The following is a 21,243-nucleotide window of genomic DNA, read 5'->3' as shown; positions in this document are numbered from 1 at the left end:
TAGGACGCTCGCTCGCTTCGCTCAGACGGCACTCTTGGTCCAGTGGTACTCTATAGACTCACCTTGTGGCTCAGTGGCGTATCGCTCGCTCCGCAACGTTGCCAGTTCGCTGACGAGCGGCCGGATCTCGCTCGCTTCGCTCAGAAGGCACACTTGGTCCAGGGGTATATCCTCTATCGTTATACCTTTGTTGGATGAATCGAAGAGGAAACCCAACTTTTTACTGTAACAATGGAGAAAAAGTAATTTAGTGTTATATTTGAAATTGATTTATTCCGTAAAAAACAAGCTGATGGGATCAGGTCCTCTTGTATAGGATTTTTTCTTAATCTATTAAGTGGGGAATGAAAAAACTTTATCGCTCGGTAAGTAAGATATGTTTTCTCGCATACTACCGATCGTTAGCCCCTTTATTAATATGTGAACTATCAATTAATCATTTTTATTCGTGTAATCGTTACATTTTTTATTCACGCGTGAGTTGAACAGATGATGAGTGAATGGAATTACATACATCGGAAAAAAGTTTGGAGATAAGAATTCTAAATTTAAAATTTCACAGACGATTTATGTTTGCACACGACTTGATATTTTGTGTTTATCTACTTGTCTAGATGTCTAGGTATACAAAACGACAAACAGAAATAAGCAAATCATTCTAGCCATGCAGAAAACTGAAATAACTTTGTAAAAATGAAATACAGCGGTGGCAGCATGGTTCCATTTTTATCACTTGTCACTATGCCCGTCACTTTCGCACTTACATACTTGTTAGAACGTGTCAGGCATGGTGACAAATGATAAAGAGCCGACCATCTTAGCTCTACTGGAATTAATTAAGTAGTGACAGTGACAGTCATATCTGCGAGTCTTTTTATAGCCACTTAAGCAAATAACCGCTCGTGTTTTATAGACTTCGTAAAACCGATTAAGTTAGCCTTCATGTTACCGTTAGATTGAATTAACATTGACACACCTGAAATGAAATTACTAAATTGGATCTGGGCATAAACATTTTATCTACAACAATATACCGTTGAAACTCTATGTTCTCTAGGCTCATGGGGTCCCAGCGTGCACAAGTTTTTTGCAGAGATCGCGAAGCGTCTGTTTGACGTAACTGGTGACCAAAGAGCTGGTGGCTTCCTCGCATTGCGATACAACGATGAAATGCCGGTAACATCCTTGGTATAATGCCTCAAGGGCCTATTTTAGATTTAAGCTAGTTATAGTAATACCTCTGTATGTATCCAATATAAATATTATATAAGTAGAACTAAAATAGTACTTGTAAGGTTGTAATGTAGGTACTAATGTTTTTATTTGCCGACGTTACTTGCGTAATCTTAACGCGTTTGTTATTTGGTACTATGATTTCTCGTAGTCTTTATTTTTTAAATCAACCCCTGGAGGAAGGCAAGAAAATTGCAGAGACTGGATCACAGCTAGTCGATTAATAAATGATAAAATAACAGACCTTATTTTTTTTGGTTGGTTATTTTTAAATTGTTGCTTGAAATGCGCAGTTTTTCCAAATTTTCAGTGACAAGGGCGGCGATGGCAACCTTTGTTATAAACATACAAATGGCTATTAGTTATTCTCCATTTTTGCTTGGTCAGAGCACTTAGCCCGTTCCCCGCCCGTCTATTTATTCATAAGTATGGTTGCAGTCGTTGGGAGCTCATTTCTAGTCTAATTTGATACGAATACGAAGATTCATGTTAACCACAGTAGTCAGAGTTATTTTTAATACAGTGCTGTGCAATATAAAAAAAATTAATCGTTTCTAAAAATAGGTTGTAGACTGTCATAGTACATCGTGGGCTATAACCAGAACGTAAGGCAAGCAAACAAAGCAAGCAGTCGGTCAAAAATTAACAAAAAAGTCCGACATTAGTACACTCTGCGAGGAAGATCATCTTATAAAAAAGTTTCATATTTTTTGGATGACCCATCTCATCCAGCAGATGAAAAGCTTCGATTGAAAATGGGTGAATCGACTTTTTTATGTTGTTATCCTATCCGTTGTCCAAGGGACAACAGTGGCACACTATGTTCGAAGAGCCGTAATGTTGTATGCCGTTTTATTAACATGCTTAGTAGATGGCTCATTATGGATATTGGTTATAACTACCACAAAAATGCATGTTTGATACATTAAAATAGATATCATAAAATCAGGATGTTAAGTCTTTTGTCCCTTGGACAACTAATCGTAACCATGGCAACGAGTGACACCAAAAAGTTGATTCATCCAAATAATGGGCAAGATACCTGGCTACTAATTTGAAATAATTGTACACAATTGTACATTTTTCCAGATTTTTTGGGTTGTGTGGTTGTGTTTGGGTTTTCCAGTTTTATAATAATTCCTGATATTAAGTAAATATGCCAGTTTTCATGTTTTTTTTAAACTTAAAATAATATTTATTTAAAGACTACAGTACAGTTCATTTTGATAAGGCAGAAGAAGAATAATAAAAGTTGGAATATGATTGATATAAAAACATAGTTTTTACCTTAATTTTCATTTCATCATTGACTGATGTTATTATACTGCACACAGCTTAGTTAACTACCATATTATTTCTTACAAAAAACTTTTTGCATCAAGTTTTCAGCTTTTTTTTCTTTATTCGTTGTCGCCTTTGTGGTCTGTTATGTCATTGTAACGAGTAGGTTAGGCTTCCTTAGAAACCTAGCATAATTTGCCGTGAATTCATTTTGAGGGCATGGGTATGATATTTAGGGTGCTGATCCACAAAAGTGCTGATTAGTTTTTGTCCTATTTAATTTTAATGGGAATGGCGGTTTATTAATTTAATATAAAGACGCGAAGGTGGAAACCCGTTTGAATTACTCGATTAAGATGCAGCTCAGACCTGTTTATTGAGTCTAATGCAAAAAGGTTGCTAAAAGCGACGATCAAGAAAAATATAAGAAATATGTTATGGTTTTAGGGCAACAATCAGTTATAACCAAAAAATGTATAGAATCAGGCGTTACTTTGTGGAAATCCATGCTAATTAAAACAAGAAATATTACTTTGCTAATCCGCGAGAAAATAACGTGCTAGTCAATCAGTGCTTACCCGTTATACTTACTTACGTATTTTACATGCAATTAATGTACCCACCCTCCCACCGCAAATAAATATAACAACTCGACACGTGTTTCGCCTCTCTACGAAGCATCCTCAGGAGATGCTGGAGATGTTGACGGTCTGACGCCCGACAACTGATTAGTTTTTATAACCAAAAAGCTAATTTTGTTATCTTCAAACTAACAACCGAAGCTCAGAGTAAAAATGGTCTTAAAGTGCAACACTCGATATCTTTGCAAATAATCCCGATCGTTCGCGACGACCTTTGAGAGCGGGAATGATTTGCGGTTCGGCGTCGCAATAAAGGGGTCGGACCATTTAGCCCCCTCAAGACATTCGCCGAAGGTCATCTCCAATTGAGGTCGTTTGAATCTATGTCTTGCACCTATATTGAGTCTGGTCTGTTTTGCTAAAATAAAACAACTAGCTTTTAATGGGTGCGGTTGTTGGTGTTGTGACAATACTGCCCTCATAAGCCCAAACGGGGTATATCAGAAACAAATGAGCTTGAAAATTAAATTTTAATTAATTTAAGGTATATCTTTTCTTTCAAGTTTGATTTGAGTTGCAGACAATAACGAAGTGTCCGACTATTTCTAATCAGTGTTGTCAGAAAGTGACATTAGAGTTGTCATGTCCCTATGGATAGCTTTCATCACAAGCACGACCACAGGTAAAAAATAATTCAAGTCAAGTCAAGTCAAAATATTCTTTATTCAAATAGGCCTAGCAACAAGCACTTTTAAATCGTCAAATTTTACAAATATCATCTTAATCTAAATATCAGAGCAATTTATTGATGCAGTTATTATTGTTCTAAAAAAACATTGAACTATTATAGATATGGTAAACTTAATAGTAAGAATTTCACAAAAAGATCGTCAAACATCAAAATTGTATAAAAATACTAGTCTAGAACCTTTCTAGAATAAAATCTAAATGTCAAAAAATACGGTATATATATACATTGAATTATCAATTTCATCATTAATAACATAACAATAAATAATTCATTCTTTACAATCACACTTAATCCCACGGTGTTTCATCATTCATGTAGTCTTGTGTGCTATAATAGGCTTTAGAGATAAGCTTACGTTTTACATAATTTTTAAATTTACTAACAGACAATTCAGTTATAATATTAGGAAGTTTATTGTAAAATCTTACACAATTACCCATGAATGATTTCTTAATTTTATGGAGCCTAGTGAAGGGCACTGCGAGCTTATGCTTATTTCTAGTATTAATATTATGTATTTCACAGTTTTTCTTAAAACTGGCAATGTTTTTATGTACATACAGAATATTCTCATAAATTACGACGCGAACGCGAACAAAAGTACCTTACTTTAAAATTGATTTATGGCACTGGCAAAGCATGAATACGTATACTACAATACAATACAAGCCGTATTCGTATACATACGTATACCAATACGGCGTTATTCATAAACGTCTGTCAAATCTGACAAACCATTGATAATCGTTTGTCCTTATCCGTAAATTTGCCATGTCTGTTTGTTAGAAAGGGACTAAAATTAACAGAGGTTTGTAGGAGTTTCCTGTTTTATGAATAAGGGGGCTAGTAGGTAAGTATTAGCAATGCAATGTGGTTTTTGAAGATTTTAATTCAATGTCAAAATATGAGAAACGGAAGGATTCCCGAGGCGATAAACTATAATAGTGGAACTTTTTACGGTACACTGAGCTTGATTATTTTGATCCTTGTATGCAATCAGTGAACGGCTAAACATGTTTAATTGTTTATGGATAATAACTACTACAAATACAAAAAGGAAGCGGCTGAACGGAACTAATATCGGTTATGGATATAGCACTGCGTCGACCCCACAATATAAGTCCATACAACGGACCAGACGTTTAATATGCATAGTCGGTATACGGATTATCCATTTATATTTCCACGCGTCATCTAAATTTGAGGAGTAAAACAAAATGAGACCAATCTGGTTCTACATAAGGTTTATATTTGCTTGCAATATAAATGAAGTTTCTGTGGAGTTGATGTTGGGTAAGTTTATAGAAAATGACGTGTGACCTGCACATTGTCAGTCTAATGTAGTTGCTAAATATACTTAAATGGGTCAAGCGCAGTTCCTTAGCTCTATAATTGTAGAATAGGAGTAATAAATTGACATATAGAGGCTGTTTATTTAGTCACCTGCAATAGTTTACGGGGTGAATATAATATATAGGTCATCTGAGCAACTTTTATCAGTATGACCTATATATTCACCCCATAAATTATTGAAGGTGACTAAATAAACACCCTGTATCTCTTATAAATCGAGACTATTTCATATACCTATCGAAAAACTAAATGCATATACTTATCCCTCGAAGATTTAAAACAAATCCGTTAAATATCCAAAGGGCCATCATTCTATTTTGAAGACGATGAAATGTTCATGCAATTCTAGGACGTAACAGTCATTAATTACATACATAAATACCTGTAGGTCCCATAGAATGGACTTACGCTGTCAATAAAGGAATGGCCGAGAATTTATCACACTTATCGCCCGAGGAATGTCCATCTGTGTACGGACTGTATTGAGTGAATATCTAACATTATCTACACGATAAGAAAGAAATGTAAAACATGCGCTATTTCCGTGACAAAGAAGTCTTGCACGTTAGATATACAAGTTTACTGTCGACGTGTACGTTACTATAGAGGACGGGAAACGAAGGGTTGCAGGCCAAGTAGATATAGACGGCCGAGCGTAGCGAGGTCTGATAGGGATACGCGGCCGGCAAACCCGTTTCTCGTCGAGATTTGTATAGTGCTTTTCTCAAACTTGCAATTAAATAATTTTAAAAAATAGGATGATGATGATTGTTTCATGTTCTAATGTGATAGGTTATTCAGTGCGTGGGGTATTGAAGGGGAACAAAAATTTAATTATTTTGGTGCTACGACGCATGCCATTACGCTTTGTTTATTTCTTTTTAATTTTTTTTCTTTTTTGTTTTTTTTTATTATTACTTTGGGGTTACTAACGAAAATTTGATTATTTTTACGCTACGACGCACGGTTTAGGAGATACAGCCCTATAAAGATTTCTGCATGACTGAAAAAAATTAATGAAATTTTTGTTCCTCTTTGAAACCCTGAAATAATATTCACAAAAACAAAAAAAAAATATCTCAAAAAACACAAAAAGAAGCATAATGGCCGAATCGCACTTTATATGTGGTATTTCCGGACCTAATTTGAAGTCATGTCAACATTTCATTACAAGTTTGAGAATAAGTGCAAATCAAGTTTTTGAAACCATATTAGGTATAGCAATAAACCAACCGTATAGAAGTATACACGGTGTAACATGAGGAAACCGAATGATTTTAATGGTGTATTCCTTAGTAGCCTTATTTTAGGGTTGCCCTCTTCGAAAACGATGAGTAGCCGTACCATGAGTTGACACTTGACATTTACGTTAGCGAATAAACTCGATCGCAGTCCATCTCGCTTACACCAATGTTAGTACGTGGGATATGCATTGCGAGTTAGTTTAAAGGAACCACGAGTTTGACACTGACATTCGCTGGCTACTGCGTAAAATAAACTAACTCACAATACATCTCCTACGTACTAACATTGGTGCAAGCGACTCATAGTGAGGGTACAGATAATGGACTAAAAAATCTTTTTTTTTTTAATAATAAAATATAGATGAATGAGCAGCGTGTTTTTTTCCCCGGCGTGTCGTCAGTGTAGCGTAAATTAATTTAACGCCTAATGATCGAACAAACGAGTCCCGTGGCAAATCAAAAGGGCGGAACGAATGCTTTGACACTGGTAATTCAATTAGTAATCGATACTCGATAGTGAGATTGGTGAGTCGATTAGTGAGTCGGTTAGCGGTGAAGTTGCATGATAGTAGGTATTCCGAAGTCGCTGTTCGAGTCTCGCCCGAGACAGTGAATTTATCTACTAAATTAAGCAATTAACGTCACCCATGGACACCTGCAAAACCAGAGGTTTTACAAGTGCGTTGCCGGCCTCTCAGGGGAACTATCGCGGATTAAGCTACAAACAGTCAAGGAATTTGACTCAATATGAAAGCCCCTAGGATCTCAAATTATTGTCACTGTGACAAGGTACGCAATGGTACAGAAATCAAATTCCTTGATCGTACAATGCTAAGACAAAAGATAATTGTAATGTGTATTCGTTTATTTATGCTATTACAGTGTAAGAATCCGCAGCAAGACTTGCGCTTTGCATACTGGATACGATTCGCACGTCGTTCCGATGTGCGAGCGGGATGTCACTATAATACGTGCATAGCGTTGTCTCGCTCAAACATCGGTGCGACGTGCGAATCGTAAACAGTGTGCTATGCGCCTAAGCGATCGAGAACTGTTCATGCTAATCGGAATTCAAGTTTGATATGAAAATAATTAAATTATTTCACCCACCTGCGGTAAAAAAAAAATTAAGATGTCTGGATCCGGAAGATAACGACTTAGCAATAAGAGTACGTGTTGTTTATCTATGCATTCTAGGCAGGTGTCCGATGGAAGGGGCTTAGCGAGTAGTGATAGAAGAGTTATTTTCGCGGGCGTATGTTTTCTCTTAGATAAACCTATTTACCGGTAGGTACGCATCCACAATTTCCTGTCTGAGAAAATCCAAAGCTACTCGCTTTTAATGATTTTGTTTGGCAGCTGCCTTAGACCTGTGTTACGACACTATTGTTCTGTAACTCACGACTACTCCGAGCACTTAAGACAGTCTAGGCAACGAGAAAAAGAATGTATCTCTAACTATTGGCCAACTGATGGCTAATCAATGGCCAAGAAGCCCTCGTCCATAGAAATGAGGATATCCCACAAAGGATAGTATGAATGAAGCAGCGGGAAAAAGAGACCGAGTCATCGAAGGGACGACGTAATTTATGGCCTTTCGCTGTCAAACATCAGTTTTTAAGCAAAGAGGGGTGTTATACATTTGATGCCCATGTCTGTCTGTGGCATGTTAGCTGATGGCCCTATTCCAATGTGATTTTTACGTGAAAGCGAGTTTCCTTGCGGTGGTTCTTATTAGCTGTGTGTGATACAAATCGATAAAGCAGTTTGAAGAGATCAGCTCTTTTCCAGAATGTGGCATTTTTGTGCGTAGAGGATTTTGGCCAATGACTCAATGAAAGTCGCACTGGGATAATTTTGAAAATGGCAAATATCTATAAAAAGGTCTTTATACTTTAACAACACTTACGCTAATTATTAACTATCATCATCATTCCACGTAGACGAGTAAAGCTTGTGGGCAGAATTCATAATTCATAATTGATTTATTGTCTGTAGAAGCTTTTTTTTATAACTCAATAAAAGATAAATCTAAAGAAAACGTGGCTCGAAAAATCAAGAAAAAATTGGCCTATACTCGAGTAGATGGCGACACCGTTTGATATTTATCATTTATTTATTGCAGTCATGAAGTTACATAATAAGGTGTTACAATTAATTTAGTCAGTTCATGACACCCTGTTAGGGCACACAATATTAAATTTAACTAAATATCTAATACCTATTAAAACATTTCTACATAATATGTCTCGTGTATATAAAATTCGAATAATAATAATAACATTATAATAGTAAATAAAACATAAAAAAATTAAATAACATTCCATATACAAATTTTAAACGTAGATAAAAATAATAATAATAATTAAAAAAAAAAAATCATTTCATATCAAAAGAACATGGGTCATTTAACTCATATCAAAAGAACATGGGTCAAATAACCATATGTCATTCTGAGAGTTTTAGTCATGTGTCGAAAGACGGCAGTAAATTTAGTTCGCTACAAAATTTAGTTTGACAATACGCCTCTATACTCAATTCTCTTTGTTATCAGTTTATTTTACAAATAGAAAGACGGGTCTAAAAAAGTCAAAGGAACAGAACTCGTTTACAATATTAATTGAAAACAATCGATAGTTAGTGGAATAGCTAACAATGGTTCGACCAAGCAGATTAATTACAATGTAGTGAATGAGTGTTATCGTCTACGTACGTGATTATTATCAATCAATGTCGGGAACTGTTGATACTAAGCGGAACTGACTATGATATGAAAATCATTCGATTTCAAGCTAACATGGACATTCGTTTTAAAGATATTTAAGGGTTCGACCAGGGGCCTATTTCTCGAACTATATTAGGCTAATATTATTAGTGTGTTATCATAGAAGCCCATACAATTTCACAGGGGCCCATTTCTAGAACGGGGGCCCATTTCTCGAACGGTATTAGTCTAATATTATTAGTGTGTTCCCATGGTAACTCATACGATTTGACAGTTCTAGAACGGTATTAAACTAATTTTTTATTTTATTTTATTTTTATTTTATTTACATGGAGAACCAACAGCTATAACTATGCTAATAACAACATAAATAGTGACACAGATCCAATTATAGGATCTCACATATAGCAACATCTTAAAAAAAAGTTAATCAAGTCGTATGGGTTACCATGGCAGCACACTAATAATATTAGACTAATACCGTTCGAGAAATGTGCCCCAGTTTGTGGACTAATAATATTAGTCTAATACCATTCGAGAAATGGGCCCCATGTAATCGCAAAGATACGATAGAGATAGTCGTTCATATGAATTCCTTCCATCAGCCTCTCAGTGTGATTTGTTTGCAGGCGCCTGTCTGTACCTATCTAGGTAGTAGTGCGTTTTGGATCTATGGACTGGATCTATCGAGAATGAAGGAGATGGATGTACGTCCTTCGGTTCAAAGAAACTTCATTGTCTAAGAAATTACAGAAATTGCACTTAAGGACAACTTATGAAGAGCTAATTTAAAAACATTACAAGTTACGCAATAAACAAGCACCTATGATAGTCATGATTATGACAATGTTTAACAATAATACAGTTGCATTGAGAATGAAACTAATGATAAAAGACAAACGAACGTCCTACTACAGTTTAAAATGTGATAATTATTTATTTTTAGATATTACTTTTGTAATTTATGATGAATTGTACATTTTTTCTTATTAAAATTTCTGTGTAGTTAGAGTCTGTGCGGAAGAGAAGAGTCGTGGAATGGGGCCCAATACATTCCACAATTCTTTCCGCACAGACTCTAGCAGTGGTTTGATATTTTTGCTGTTATGCTATTTAACTTGTTTGAATAAAAAAAAGTCTTGGTAATTTTAATTAGTAATTACTGAATTTACACGAAGAAATTATATTTTCTTTTGAACATGTTTATATCATGTGAATTTTAGCAACATTTACGAGTATGGAGTTGTCCGCAAACCAAGCCGCGGGCGAAGTCCATTACTATTTTGAATTTAATTTTCGCAACTCTGCCACCACAAACCGCAGCAAAGCAAGGTTCCTTGCGAAAGCGCGTGTTTGGGGTATAAATACAACTCTATATAAATACCCTCTTGAACTTGGCCGGAGACCGTGCCGATAATAGCTTCGAATACAGGGGGCCTACCACAAAAACCGAAATTAGCAAATTGCGGGGATCTTTCTCTTTTACTCTCACTAAGACGTAAGTAGAGTGACAGAGAAAAATGCCCGCAACAGTCGCGGTTACAGTCTAGTTTAGTCTAGAGCAATGGAGAGGGAAAATGTTGAAATAATTATTATAAATAGGTTACCCGTTTGGAACGCTCTTGAGTGTAGTTCGTTTTTCCTTTACTTTTATCATTTTTTGGTGATATGGAATACAAGGGCCTTGGAGAGAAAGTTATTTCGATTGAGCGGAAACTTCACATACATAAGTTGAGCGACAATGCATTATTATGTCCATAATAGGAATTCTGTGATAGATTTAGATAAAACAGCGCAATCTAATTGTGATTGGGATAGTTAGAATTGTCTCGATGAGTATTCGTTGCCCGTTAAAAGAAAAGGGTATAGGCAGCGATAAAAGTGTGTAGCAAAAATTAAATTCTTGACAAAAAACTTATTCGTTACCGGAACTGCATATTTTTTACATATTTTCTTTCGCGTTTGTTTCTCCTTGCACAAATATCTTCCCCTTTCTTTCTTAATCCTTTAACGGACCTGATTAAAAAAAATACACGATTCAAGCCTCTTCGCCTCTTAAAGTTCTAAAATTTCTGTATAAGAAAAAAATTCAGAAACATGATGTTACAGGTGGTAATTTTTGCTGTATAGTTAATATCTAATAGGGTGGTTCAAAAAAACACGTTTTTTTTCAGATTTTTTGGGGCATATCTATTTTTTTTTACAAATGACGACTGTAATACTGTCCTTAAATTATAACTCTCTAGCTTCTGCCTAGAGTGCTCAATGGGGGTGAATGTGAACAAACGTTAAAATTTCAATTTAAGTACGATTTTTTTTAATACCTATGCATCTTTATATATATTTTAGTTAGAAGTTAGTAAGTAAGTCTACAAATCGACAATAAGCTAGTGACCAAAATTATATACAAATGTATAGTGATTTTAAGTTTTGTGTAAAAACTGAAAATGGCCATATTTTTTAAGTTTTTTTAACGATCCTTAATCTAAGTGTGCCCTATAAAGGGTTAACGTGTCAGAGAAACGCAAGGCCCCTTGCGAAAGCGCGTTTGGGGTATAAATACAACTCAATATAAATACTTGACCCTGACTGGAGACGACAATAGGCCAATAATAGCTTTATTACAAGCAACGAAGTGAAGTACAATAACGTCAATAACTAACAAAGCGAATGTTATAGCGCGGATATTAGTTTGTTTTCAAGCGTTATTGGTACGGTTATACGGTTGGCGCGACAAGACAAGACATTACGGTGCCTAACCTGGCCAAGTAAGTACATGCTTGCTTCGGACTAGCCGGCATAGCAGGGGACACAATTTGTGAAGAGTGAGACGCTCTGGGACGGGAGGGGATGATTACAATCAACCGTGTCATGTTAATGTTATGTCTCACAATGTTTGCAGTACATTGCTGCTTGGTAAATTAAAAAAAAAACCGGTCAAGTGCGAGTTCGTTTTACTCGCGCACCGAGGGTTCCGTACAAACTTTGAATTATCTCGTGTAACTATAAAGGCGAAAGACTTTTGAACAGGAGTACCTATACTAAGTATAATTTGTACAGCGCCATCTATCAGCAAATTGTCTAACTAATTTGCCCAATGTAATGAATGTATGTTGGTTTTTCGACGATAATTCTCCATGTAAACCGATTTCAAAAATTGATGTTTTATTTGAAAAAAGGTGTATTTAATGTAATCTTATAGAAATTTCAGGTGTAATAAACACACGTAAAGTTGGTTAACTTGCAAATGAATTCGAAAAGATTTTTTGTTGATTAAAAAAGTTACCAAGATAGAGGTCTTATTACATTTTTCCTGTAAAATTTATATTAATGTTAATTATGTAAAAATTTCATAATTTTTCGTCGGTAAACTTCGGAGGTAAGGGGGGGGGGGTCTTTTTTTCACATTTTCCTTCATAAATATTTTTTTTCTCTATAAAAAAAAAGAAAAATATGTTTTGGAATGGACCATTTGAGCTCTTTCAAATGATACCCCACTTGACCTAGTGACCTAGACACTTTCAATGTGCCTGGGCTAGCGTTGTTCATAACTATTCCAAATTTCAAATCGATAACTTAAGTGGTTGGCGACATATTTAGCGATGTGAGACAGACAGACGGACGGGCGGACAGAGTCGCACCATAAGGGTTCCTTTTGTACCTTTTTGGTACGGAACCCTAAAAATTACGGTGTAACGGTGTACGGTGTACATAATTAAGTGAAACTTTATAAAAACTTCTTAATTCATGGTTACATAAATAAAATCTGTCTGGTTTATTTTCCGTATTGGATTGGATCTATTGTCCGTATTGGATTTACACATTGTATTTAATGCGAATAAGTGTCATAATTGCACTGGGTCAGTGTCGATTGTATATTTTTATTTGTCTTTGATTACAAGAAACTTACTCTTATTTCCTACGTATTCAGTACCCCTAGTGTAAATAAATTCGATTTTGAAACGTGACGTACGCGTTTGCGTTTAGTCTCATTTTGTATTGGATTTAGAAAGAGCGCGCCAAGCGGGACGTTTTGGAAACTCAAAATCCTATACAAAATGATACTTAACGAAAACGCGTTTGTCACGTTATGATGTCGATAAAATTTACACTAGGGGTACTGAAGTGGTTCAATTTCAATGTATCAACGTCAAGTTTTCCTTCAACATGCATTTAAGTCTATAAATAGATAGGGCACGTTGTAATTGGCAATGCATATGAGTGTCAATGCCTCCATCTCAGGAGCTATGTAGAAGCGGTCAGGCGCGGATACAAGGGGGGGGCCATAGGGGCAATGGCCCCCCCCTAAAACCCTGGCTCTCACATTACTAAATAGAGTAAATTTTTTTTTACCTTATTTTCTGTGCAAAAATATATGATTTTCTCAAAATGGCCCCCCCCCTAAGCCAAATCTTGTATCCGCGCCTGGAAGCGGTAGGTACTGTAGCTACTATTATGTTTCTCTCACATTATCTATTATTATATTATATACCATAAATCCTTGATATGACTTCTTTTAAGAGGGAAGTATACCACGTGATCTTCCATACAAACAGAGAAAACGTTTTTCCACTTCTAAATATTTTCCATTCTCCATGGTTTTTAGTGTGTTATTGACATAATGAAAAACTAGGTTCATAGGTTTTCCTTCTTTTCAAAATTTGCATTAAAAAGAAGCGAAGCCTATAAACCTAGAATATATTATGCTGAAGCGATCGACATCAAAATCAAAGTGACTTGTTAAGATTTGGTTATTAATTTTTTTAAATTTAATCATTTATTTCGGATAACAAGACCCATACATTACTTATTACACAATATAATAATAAATAAAAAAACATTTAAAAATGAATAATAAAAAAAAAGTAATTAAGTAATTAATTTAAAGCATTATTAGCCGGGTCCACACAGAGCCAGCATACGCGCGAGGCAATTTCCTCACGCACAATACGGCCAGTGTAGACGTGCCTCGGCCGAGGCGGCGTGCTCGGGCGAGGAAAACGCGCGCGCCGCCTCAGCCGAGGCACGTCTACACTGGCCGTATTGTGCGTGAGGAAATTGCCTCGTACTTACGTGCTCGCTGTGTGTGGCCTAATGGAAAACGTTTTCTCCCGAAATGGATTTCATATAAAAAATACCGTTATTTCGTTAGGATCGCAAAGCTATTCTTCCCTCTTAAATTCAAACTCTTTGTTACTTTAAGGAAATGTAATATTCAAATAATACCACGTCCAAAGTTAGTGATAAAAATCTTCAATTCAATTTGTTATGCAACTCTTACCAGGACGGTTAGATAAGCAGGAAAATGTTAACTTTTCTATGTGTACATACAGCAGATTAGATTTTGAGTGCTGTGTTTTGGGTATTGATAACATTCTAAATAGGTACAGACGCACTTATTGTGCAGGTACAACTTACTTCAGTACTTTTATAATACAAACATGTATATACAAGTTGATTGCACTTAAGAATACCCGTGTCAAGTTGTGTTTCATACTTACATTTCCTGCAAACAAGAAGTAAGCGTAATGATGAACAATTATATTCTTTATACATACAATGTTTAGTATATGGAGCTTTAATAATAGGCCTCCGTCACATCTAAAAATATCACGCACACGCTATCATCATTGGTATGAGTTAGAAGATGTAAACCTTACACAAAAGCATTAACTATACTTTTTAAAACGTACGCCGTAATCATTGACATATATCATATATCTAAGGACGGGCCATAATAATGGGGCCAGTACAGCGACAGCGGTGTCACGCACACGAATTTGACTGCAGTCTAACGCCACAACGCGATTGGTTGATAAGTTCGCATCACGTGCGCGATTGTTGTTCGCAACTAGATGCGTTAAGAGTGCACGATTGGCTCGAATTAGTGAGTGATACCACTGAACTAGCAACATTCTTAGTGCCCGTAAGGCCCGTCCTTAGATATGTCAATGGCCGTTATACTTATAACCGTTCTTGGCATTACGGGCACAACAACTCACGATGTCTTTAACGAAAAAAAAATTCTGTATATTTATTTTTTATCAGTCCGTTAAGGTAAATAAGCCAAAGTCTAGATTGTAATAAAATGATTGAAACTGCTTGGATGTCGAAATTAGATAGATAGCTAGAACTCATACCAACTGGTTTGGCTACCTCTCCTCATTTTTAAAATGTCAAGGCCTATTGATTTGATACTAAGCTAAATTTAAAATCACTAACCTACAAGTGGTGATACAGTAACATTTCTTCTCTCTCACTGGAATATGCCTTAACACATTCACTGCCAGACAAAAAACGGCGCACTACCCCAGAAACCGGTGGTCTATAGCTGCGTACAAAACAACCCGCCCAGCGGGTTGTCCGGCATCTGAACAAAGTTCACGAGCGCCCACCAGGTGGGTTCCCGGCAGTGAATGTGTTGAACTTTGACTGATTTAGTAATAACATAATCAATTTAAACAGTCTTTTTGTTAAATTCTAATACTAAGGGCCTGTTTAACACTGTACAAGTAAAGTCCTGAATAAGCTACTTGCCACTTATCTGGCGAATAAAGTAATCGTTGGCGTTTTACAATCTTCAAATAAGCTTAACTGGTAGATAAAGTGCTAAGTTTTATCTGGCAGTTAATTTATTTGTTTACTTGCTAATAAAATTTAAATACTAATACTTTACTTGGACATTGTGAATCAGGTCCTAAGTAGCGCGGCGGCTTCTTCTGGGGGCCTGTCCTGTTCTAATAACGTTCAATAGGTAACGAACAATAGATATTGTCAATAATCTGCCGCTACCCGCTTGCTTTGGGAAGGTATCTTACAAGATAAAAATACAAATAATATAAATATTTGACCGAGCGTTAGCGAGGGTCTCCGTTTCAGCGTGGGTAAAAATGCTTTCGTATGTCCGGAGTTTTTCTGCCGGTCGCAATTCTCGACCGATTCTTGTGAAATTTTGTGAGCAGATTCGGTAGTTAGATAGAATTTTTAGTAGTTTCTATGTTTGGAAATTGTTCAAAATGGTAGAAATTGGCATAAGGACCATAAGTGCAAGTAGGGTCTATGGCACTTAAGGCCATTGTGAGTTCGCTGTGATAATGATTCCATGAAGTTTTTTTTTTTAATTTTTACATTATTTAAGTTTATCGCGAGGTCTACACAGTTTACAGAGCCTCGTGCCTCTTCGTACAGAATTCTTTTTGCTCTACTAGGCGCAAGCACAGAATAAATAATAGTACTACCAGTCTACCATACAGAAAGGAAACTTCGTACAAAGCCAAAGTTTGACAGTGATTCAGGGCCAAGTCATGTCATGTCATTGTCCCTTTCTAATGTATGGAACTATCCCTTTCGGGTATTTAGGGTTGCCAAAATTCATGTAATTATGTTATCTGTGGTTGTGTACGACTGCACGCAAAGGGACTTCAAGTTGTGTCAACCCTAATAATTGCTCGGAGCAATGCCGAGCCGAGAAAGCACGAACGCTCTAGTTTCCTCCCTCTGGCGCAAGCAAGGCTTCAAACTCATGATTTTTTCAATTTGACAAGAAAAGGGTTACTTACCTATCTAACTGGTCAGCTATGCAGTACTCCCATCTGTGGCTATTACTCTTCCACTCCCTGACTCTCCGGAGTGCGGGCGAGTTCAGCTCGTCGCAGAGGATCTTCAGAGCCGCCACGTCGAGGACGTCCTGGATGGCGATGAGGGACAATCTGAGGAGATACGGTTATGTTACCAATTTGGGAAAATAGACCTTAATGCATTTTGCAATAAGGCAGTTTTTTAAGTAAACGAGCACAACGATTCACCAGGGATTCCAAAGGTTTCCTTAACGAGATGTGACAGGTTAGAAAAAAGTTTTGAAAAATTTCCTAAGAAAGGGTTTGCAGTTAATCAAATAATAATAAATAATAAAATATTATAGGACTTTATTACACAAATTGACTAAGTCCCACAGTAAGCTCAATAAGGCTTGTGTTGAGGGTACTTAGACAACGATATATATAATATATAAATATTTATAAATACTTAAATAGATAGAAAACACCCATGACTCAGGAACAAATATTCATGCTCATCACACAAATAAATGCCCTTACCAGGATTTGAACCCGGGACCATCAGCTTCGTAGGCAGGGTCACTACCCACTAGGCCAAACCGGTCGTCGGTCAGTTAGATTGAGATGAAATCATGCTGTAAGGTATGAATAGTGACAACATGTCCGGATATTCTCGTCTACCGGTCGCATTTCTCAAGTAGACTTTGTTTACAAACAAAAAACTCATACTACATATGTAATACAGATAATTTATCTTTGCAATTAGTACATGTTATGGTCTTCTGGTTCATTTGTTCTAATTGATATTTTGTAAAGTTGAACACAAGCCAACTGTTGTTTATATCACTTAGCCTCATTTCCATTAGCAAAGCCATCAAATATGGCTTTAAAGTGTGAAAAGTTGGCATGTGCAGCGTAGATCATTTTATGGCTTGTTTCCAATAGAAAGTAGGAGAGTAATCAGCTAATTTAAGACACTGACTCGATGTTTGGCAAAATCTGTGATTGATTCATAGAGACAATACCGAACAATGCAACCGCTTTGTAATCGGGAGATCGCTGTGTAAGATTATGTTGCTACAATAGAAAGTACTTCTAGTGTGGTAGATATAAGCAATTTAAAAAATTACACACTTTCTGTGGATCAATATTAAAAAAAGTAATATAAAAATGATTTACTACTTGGCCATTATTCTTGGCAGTCTATTAAATGACTATGAAACTTAATCCTGTTTCAGTGAAAGGATTTACTCAGGCATTTAAAATAAAATATAAAATAAATATTTGGGGACAATCTTACATAGATCTACCTACCGCCAAACTAAGTAAAGCTATGGGTACTAGGCGTCAATATAATATACAATACAACTATGTATATAGATAATCACATGCCATACATAGAAAATGTCCATGACCCACAAACAAATATCTGTGTAACTGTATCATAACACAAATAAATGCCCTTACCGGGATTCGAACCCGGTACTACGGCTTCATAGGCAGGGTCACTACCCACTAGGCCAGACGGTTGTTAATCATTGTCTTATTATCTATTACAAAGTAGTTACTTATACAATAATCAGTTTTCTCTGCAGTGATTACAGATTTACATGAACTCATTGTGAAATAATCAGTTATATCTACAGATATTGCCACATAGTAGATAACATATGATAGGTTAGCAACTCAGTCTCCGATATCATGTCTGCATAATTTAAATATACATTTTTATTTTATTACAGTAAAGGAAGAAAAGAAAGGTAGAGAACCAATTTTACAGCAGAGACGTGTTATTGAAATGTCATAATTTCATAGAAGTTTGTCATTTAAAATAACATTTGTATATCTGTTATCTTGGCCTATAAAAATCAGTTATCTTGGCCTGACTGTAGGCGGTAGGCCCACTAGGCCCCACCATCAGATGGGAATAATATCTGCCAAGCAGAGAGAGAGAGAGAGACAGAGAGAGAGAGAGAGAGAGAGAGAGAGAGAGAGAGAGAGAGAGAGAGAGAGAGAGAGAGAGAGAGATCAGAGGCTCTTTTTACTGTAGTTGCTGCAGCACCAAGTAGCGAGTCGGGCAATAAAAGTCAAGTACCCTTAATACAAACCCTACCTTACCTTTAATACAAAAAACGCTCCTGAGTCCTGCTCCATAAGGCCACGCAAGTGCAAAAGAGATAGCATGATCCCAATGACTTACAACCTGACTTTGGCAGCAAGTATAGCCACTGGTTATATGCCAGGGTACCATACCGGTAACCTGCATGTTAAGATATGCAAATCAATTTAACTTACTTGTTTTCCAAAATTGTCCTGCAGATGACCTCTCTGACGCCTGGATTTGTTATCTTATCTACATCAAGCTTATGTAAATTCCATGAAGCTATTCTACAGCACTTGATCCCATCTCGTTCATATTTAAACTCCTCTTCAACTATTGGTCTGTGGGAATATGCTGACAGTAGATCTAGAATATCATTTACAGGTGCGGTCGCAAAACCATTTGGTAAAGTCATAGGTAGTTTATTTGGCATTGATAAGCTCTTTCTATGAGGCGTCTTTGGTGTACTGGAGACACCATTTATAAATGATTTAGATACTGTATCATCTGCGCAACCATATACATGTCCGTTGGCGAGATGCTGTAGACTTTCGCATTTTCTTAGTTCTAGGCTTAAGTGTTGCTTTACGGTGCTAAGCCTCACAACATCCATGCCCCGGACTTTTATTAAATCATCTAGCGACTTGAATGGTCCCTTCTTGTTCCGATAGTCTACTATATTAGCTGCTATCTCCTGGTTCAAACCGGGTACACATTGCAATTGGAAAACACTGGAAGAATTAACAGAACAAAGCTTGCTTTCTACTGAAACTCGGACACTGTCTAAAGATTGAGAGCAGGAGCTCGCTCTGGAGACTTGTTTTCGGTTGCTTATTGAAATTTCTGGTCTAAGCAGCTCTAATTTCTCAGCTCCTATACCTAAAACAAAGTTAAGACAGACAATGGAATTAGAATGGCAACGTATATTGAAGCTAGCATAAATATTCAATGATGTGAGAAACATCCGAGTCAGTGAATTAGCATAATGAGTTGGTCACGCACCTGAGACTAAGGCAAGGTCGTCGACGCGCTTGAAGCGGCCGATCATCTGTCTGTGCAGCACTATGGCGCGCGCGAGCTGCCGGTTCACCCCGGGCAGGGTCATCAGCTGCTCCTCCGTGGCCGTGTTCACGTTCATCAGTTCCGGGTACTCCTCCGACGGCGGCAAACTGAATGTATGGCTTAAACTGGATTTATTCAGTTTGTGCCGCCGAGCAAAACCTCGGAATGAGCGCTGCCGGCCGCTCTTACTCCTCATCGAACTCGGACTCTGCCCCATATTGACCGCCACGATTGCTTACAAATCAAATATTGATCATAACGCGAAATTCAAAAGACTATTTAAAAAACCTAATAATAGATCGAGATGCACTATAACACAACACGATTGAAGCACTTACACTACAACTTAATAACTACCGTTGCACTTATCACGAAAAAACACTCTTACACTAGTTACTAGATAAATATTTTTTCAAAACTAAAAATAAAGTGGAGTTTGCTGACACAACTTCCCCCGATCAGCCATAATCAGCAACAGCAACAGCCAGCCACAGACAAGAAAACGTCCAAACGTTTGACGTATTGTCTACGGCTACAATGACACATGCCATTTTAGGAGTTGCAACCTCATGAATTTGAAATTAGATTGATACACTATGATTAATCTCAAAACTTTTTATGTAAGAATATTTAACGTTCTTCTAAATAAATCTCAAGGGATAGCCGTCAGGGTTAGATAATAAGAATAATGCAGCTGTTTCAACATTTTAATTTGTATTAATAATCAATGCGGTTTTAAAAAGCACTAACCTTGTAAACACTTACGTGCAATTCTTAAAGCTTTTGAAATTGTCACACGACACGTGTAAAGAACTACAAGAAGTTGAACTAAAATGAATCTAATAAGCAGCATTATACGTCATTTTATCAACAAAATCGGGATTTTTTTAATGCTGGCAACTGCAAGTTGTATCGTTCAGAAATTATAAACATTTAATCTCCATTACAGACTTTTAATTCAGTAAATAATATAATACCGACGATACGACGATAAAGACCGTTACTCTTGTTAATTGTATTGCATAATTCTTTTCAAAATGAATTATTACTTACGTAAGATTTCAATTTTCTTGTACTATTTTTGTCGTACAGCGAACAATATACGAATCTAAAACAATTTCTAAACGCAGAATTCTCGACAAAACAAAACGCGGGAAACGGGAATTTAGTTTTTTAGCGAGAACTTGCAAATCTTGTTACAAGTGTTATTATTTATTTTATTATAATATGTTACTAACAATTTAAAAGTCACAAGACTTTTAACTACAAGCAATTAGTGTAAACTTGACTGTTGTAGTTTTTATTAGAGAGGCATTATGAGTGTGGCATTTGTTAAAAAAAAAAAACAATAAAGAA

At 36.4% G+C, this 21,243-nt stretch overlaps 1 protein-coding gene across 1 annotated transcript in view; it reads right to left on the bottom strand.

Moving 5' to 3' along the window:
• Positions 1–20,756, bottom strand: part of LOC133518447 (endonuclease/exonuclease/phosphatase family domain-containing protein 1-like) — a 42,941-nt gene extending 22,185 nt beyond the window's left edge. The window contains exons 1-4 of the mRNA XM_061852134.1: positions 19,828–20,756; positions 19,020–19,704; positions 16,728–16,877; positions 63–223 (exon numbers count right to left, since the gene is read on the bottom strand). Coding sequence (XP_061708118.1) covers positions 63–223; positions 16,728–16,877; positions 19,020–19,704; positions 19,828–20,104 — 1,273 coding nt within the window. The 5' untranslated portion in view covers positions 20,105–20,756. The remainder of the gene's footprint in view (positions 1–62; positions 224–16,727; positions 16,878–19,019; positions 19,705–19,827) is intronic.
• Positions 20,757–21,243: the final 487 nt, after the last annotated feature.

Source organism: Cydia pomonella, chromosome 5 (genome assembly GCF_033807575.1).
Source record: "Cydia pomonella isolate Wapato2018A chromosome 5, ilCydPomo1, whole genome shotgun sequence".
Classification (NCBI taxonomy): Eukaryota; Metazoa; Arthropoda; class Insecta; order Lepidoptera; family Tortricidae; genus Cydia; species Cydia pomonella.
Note: the sequence above shows the minus strand (reverse complement) of the source record. Positions and strands in the feature narration are given on the sequence as shown.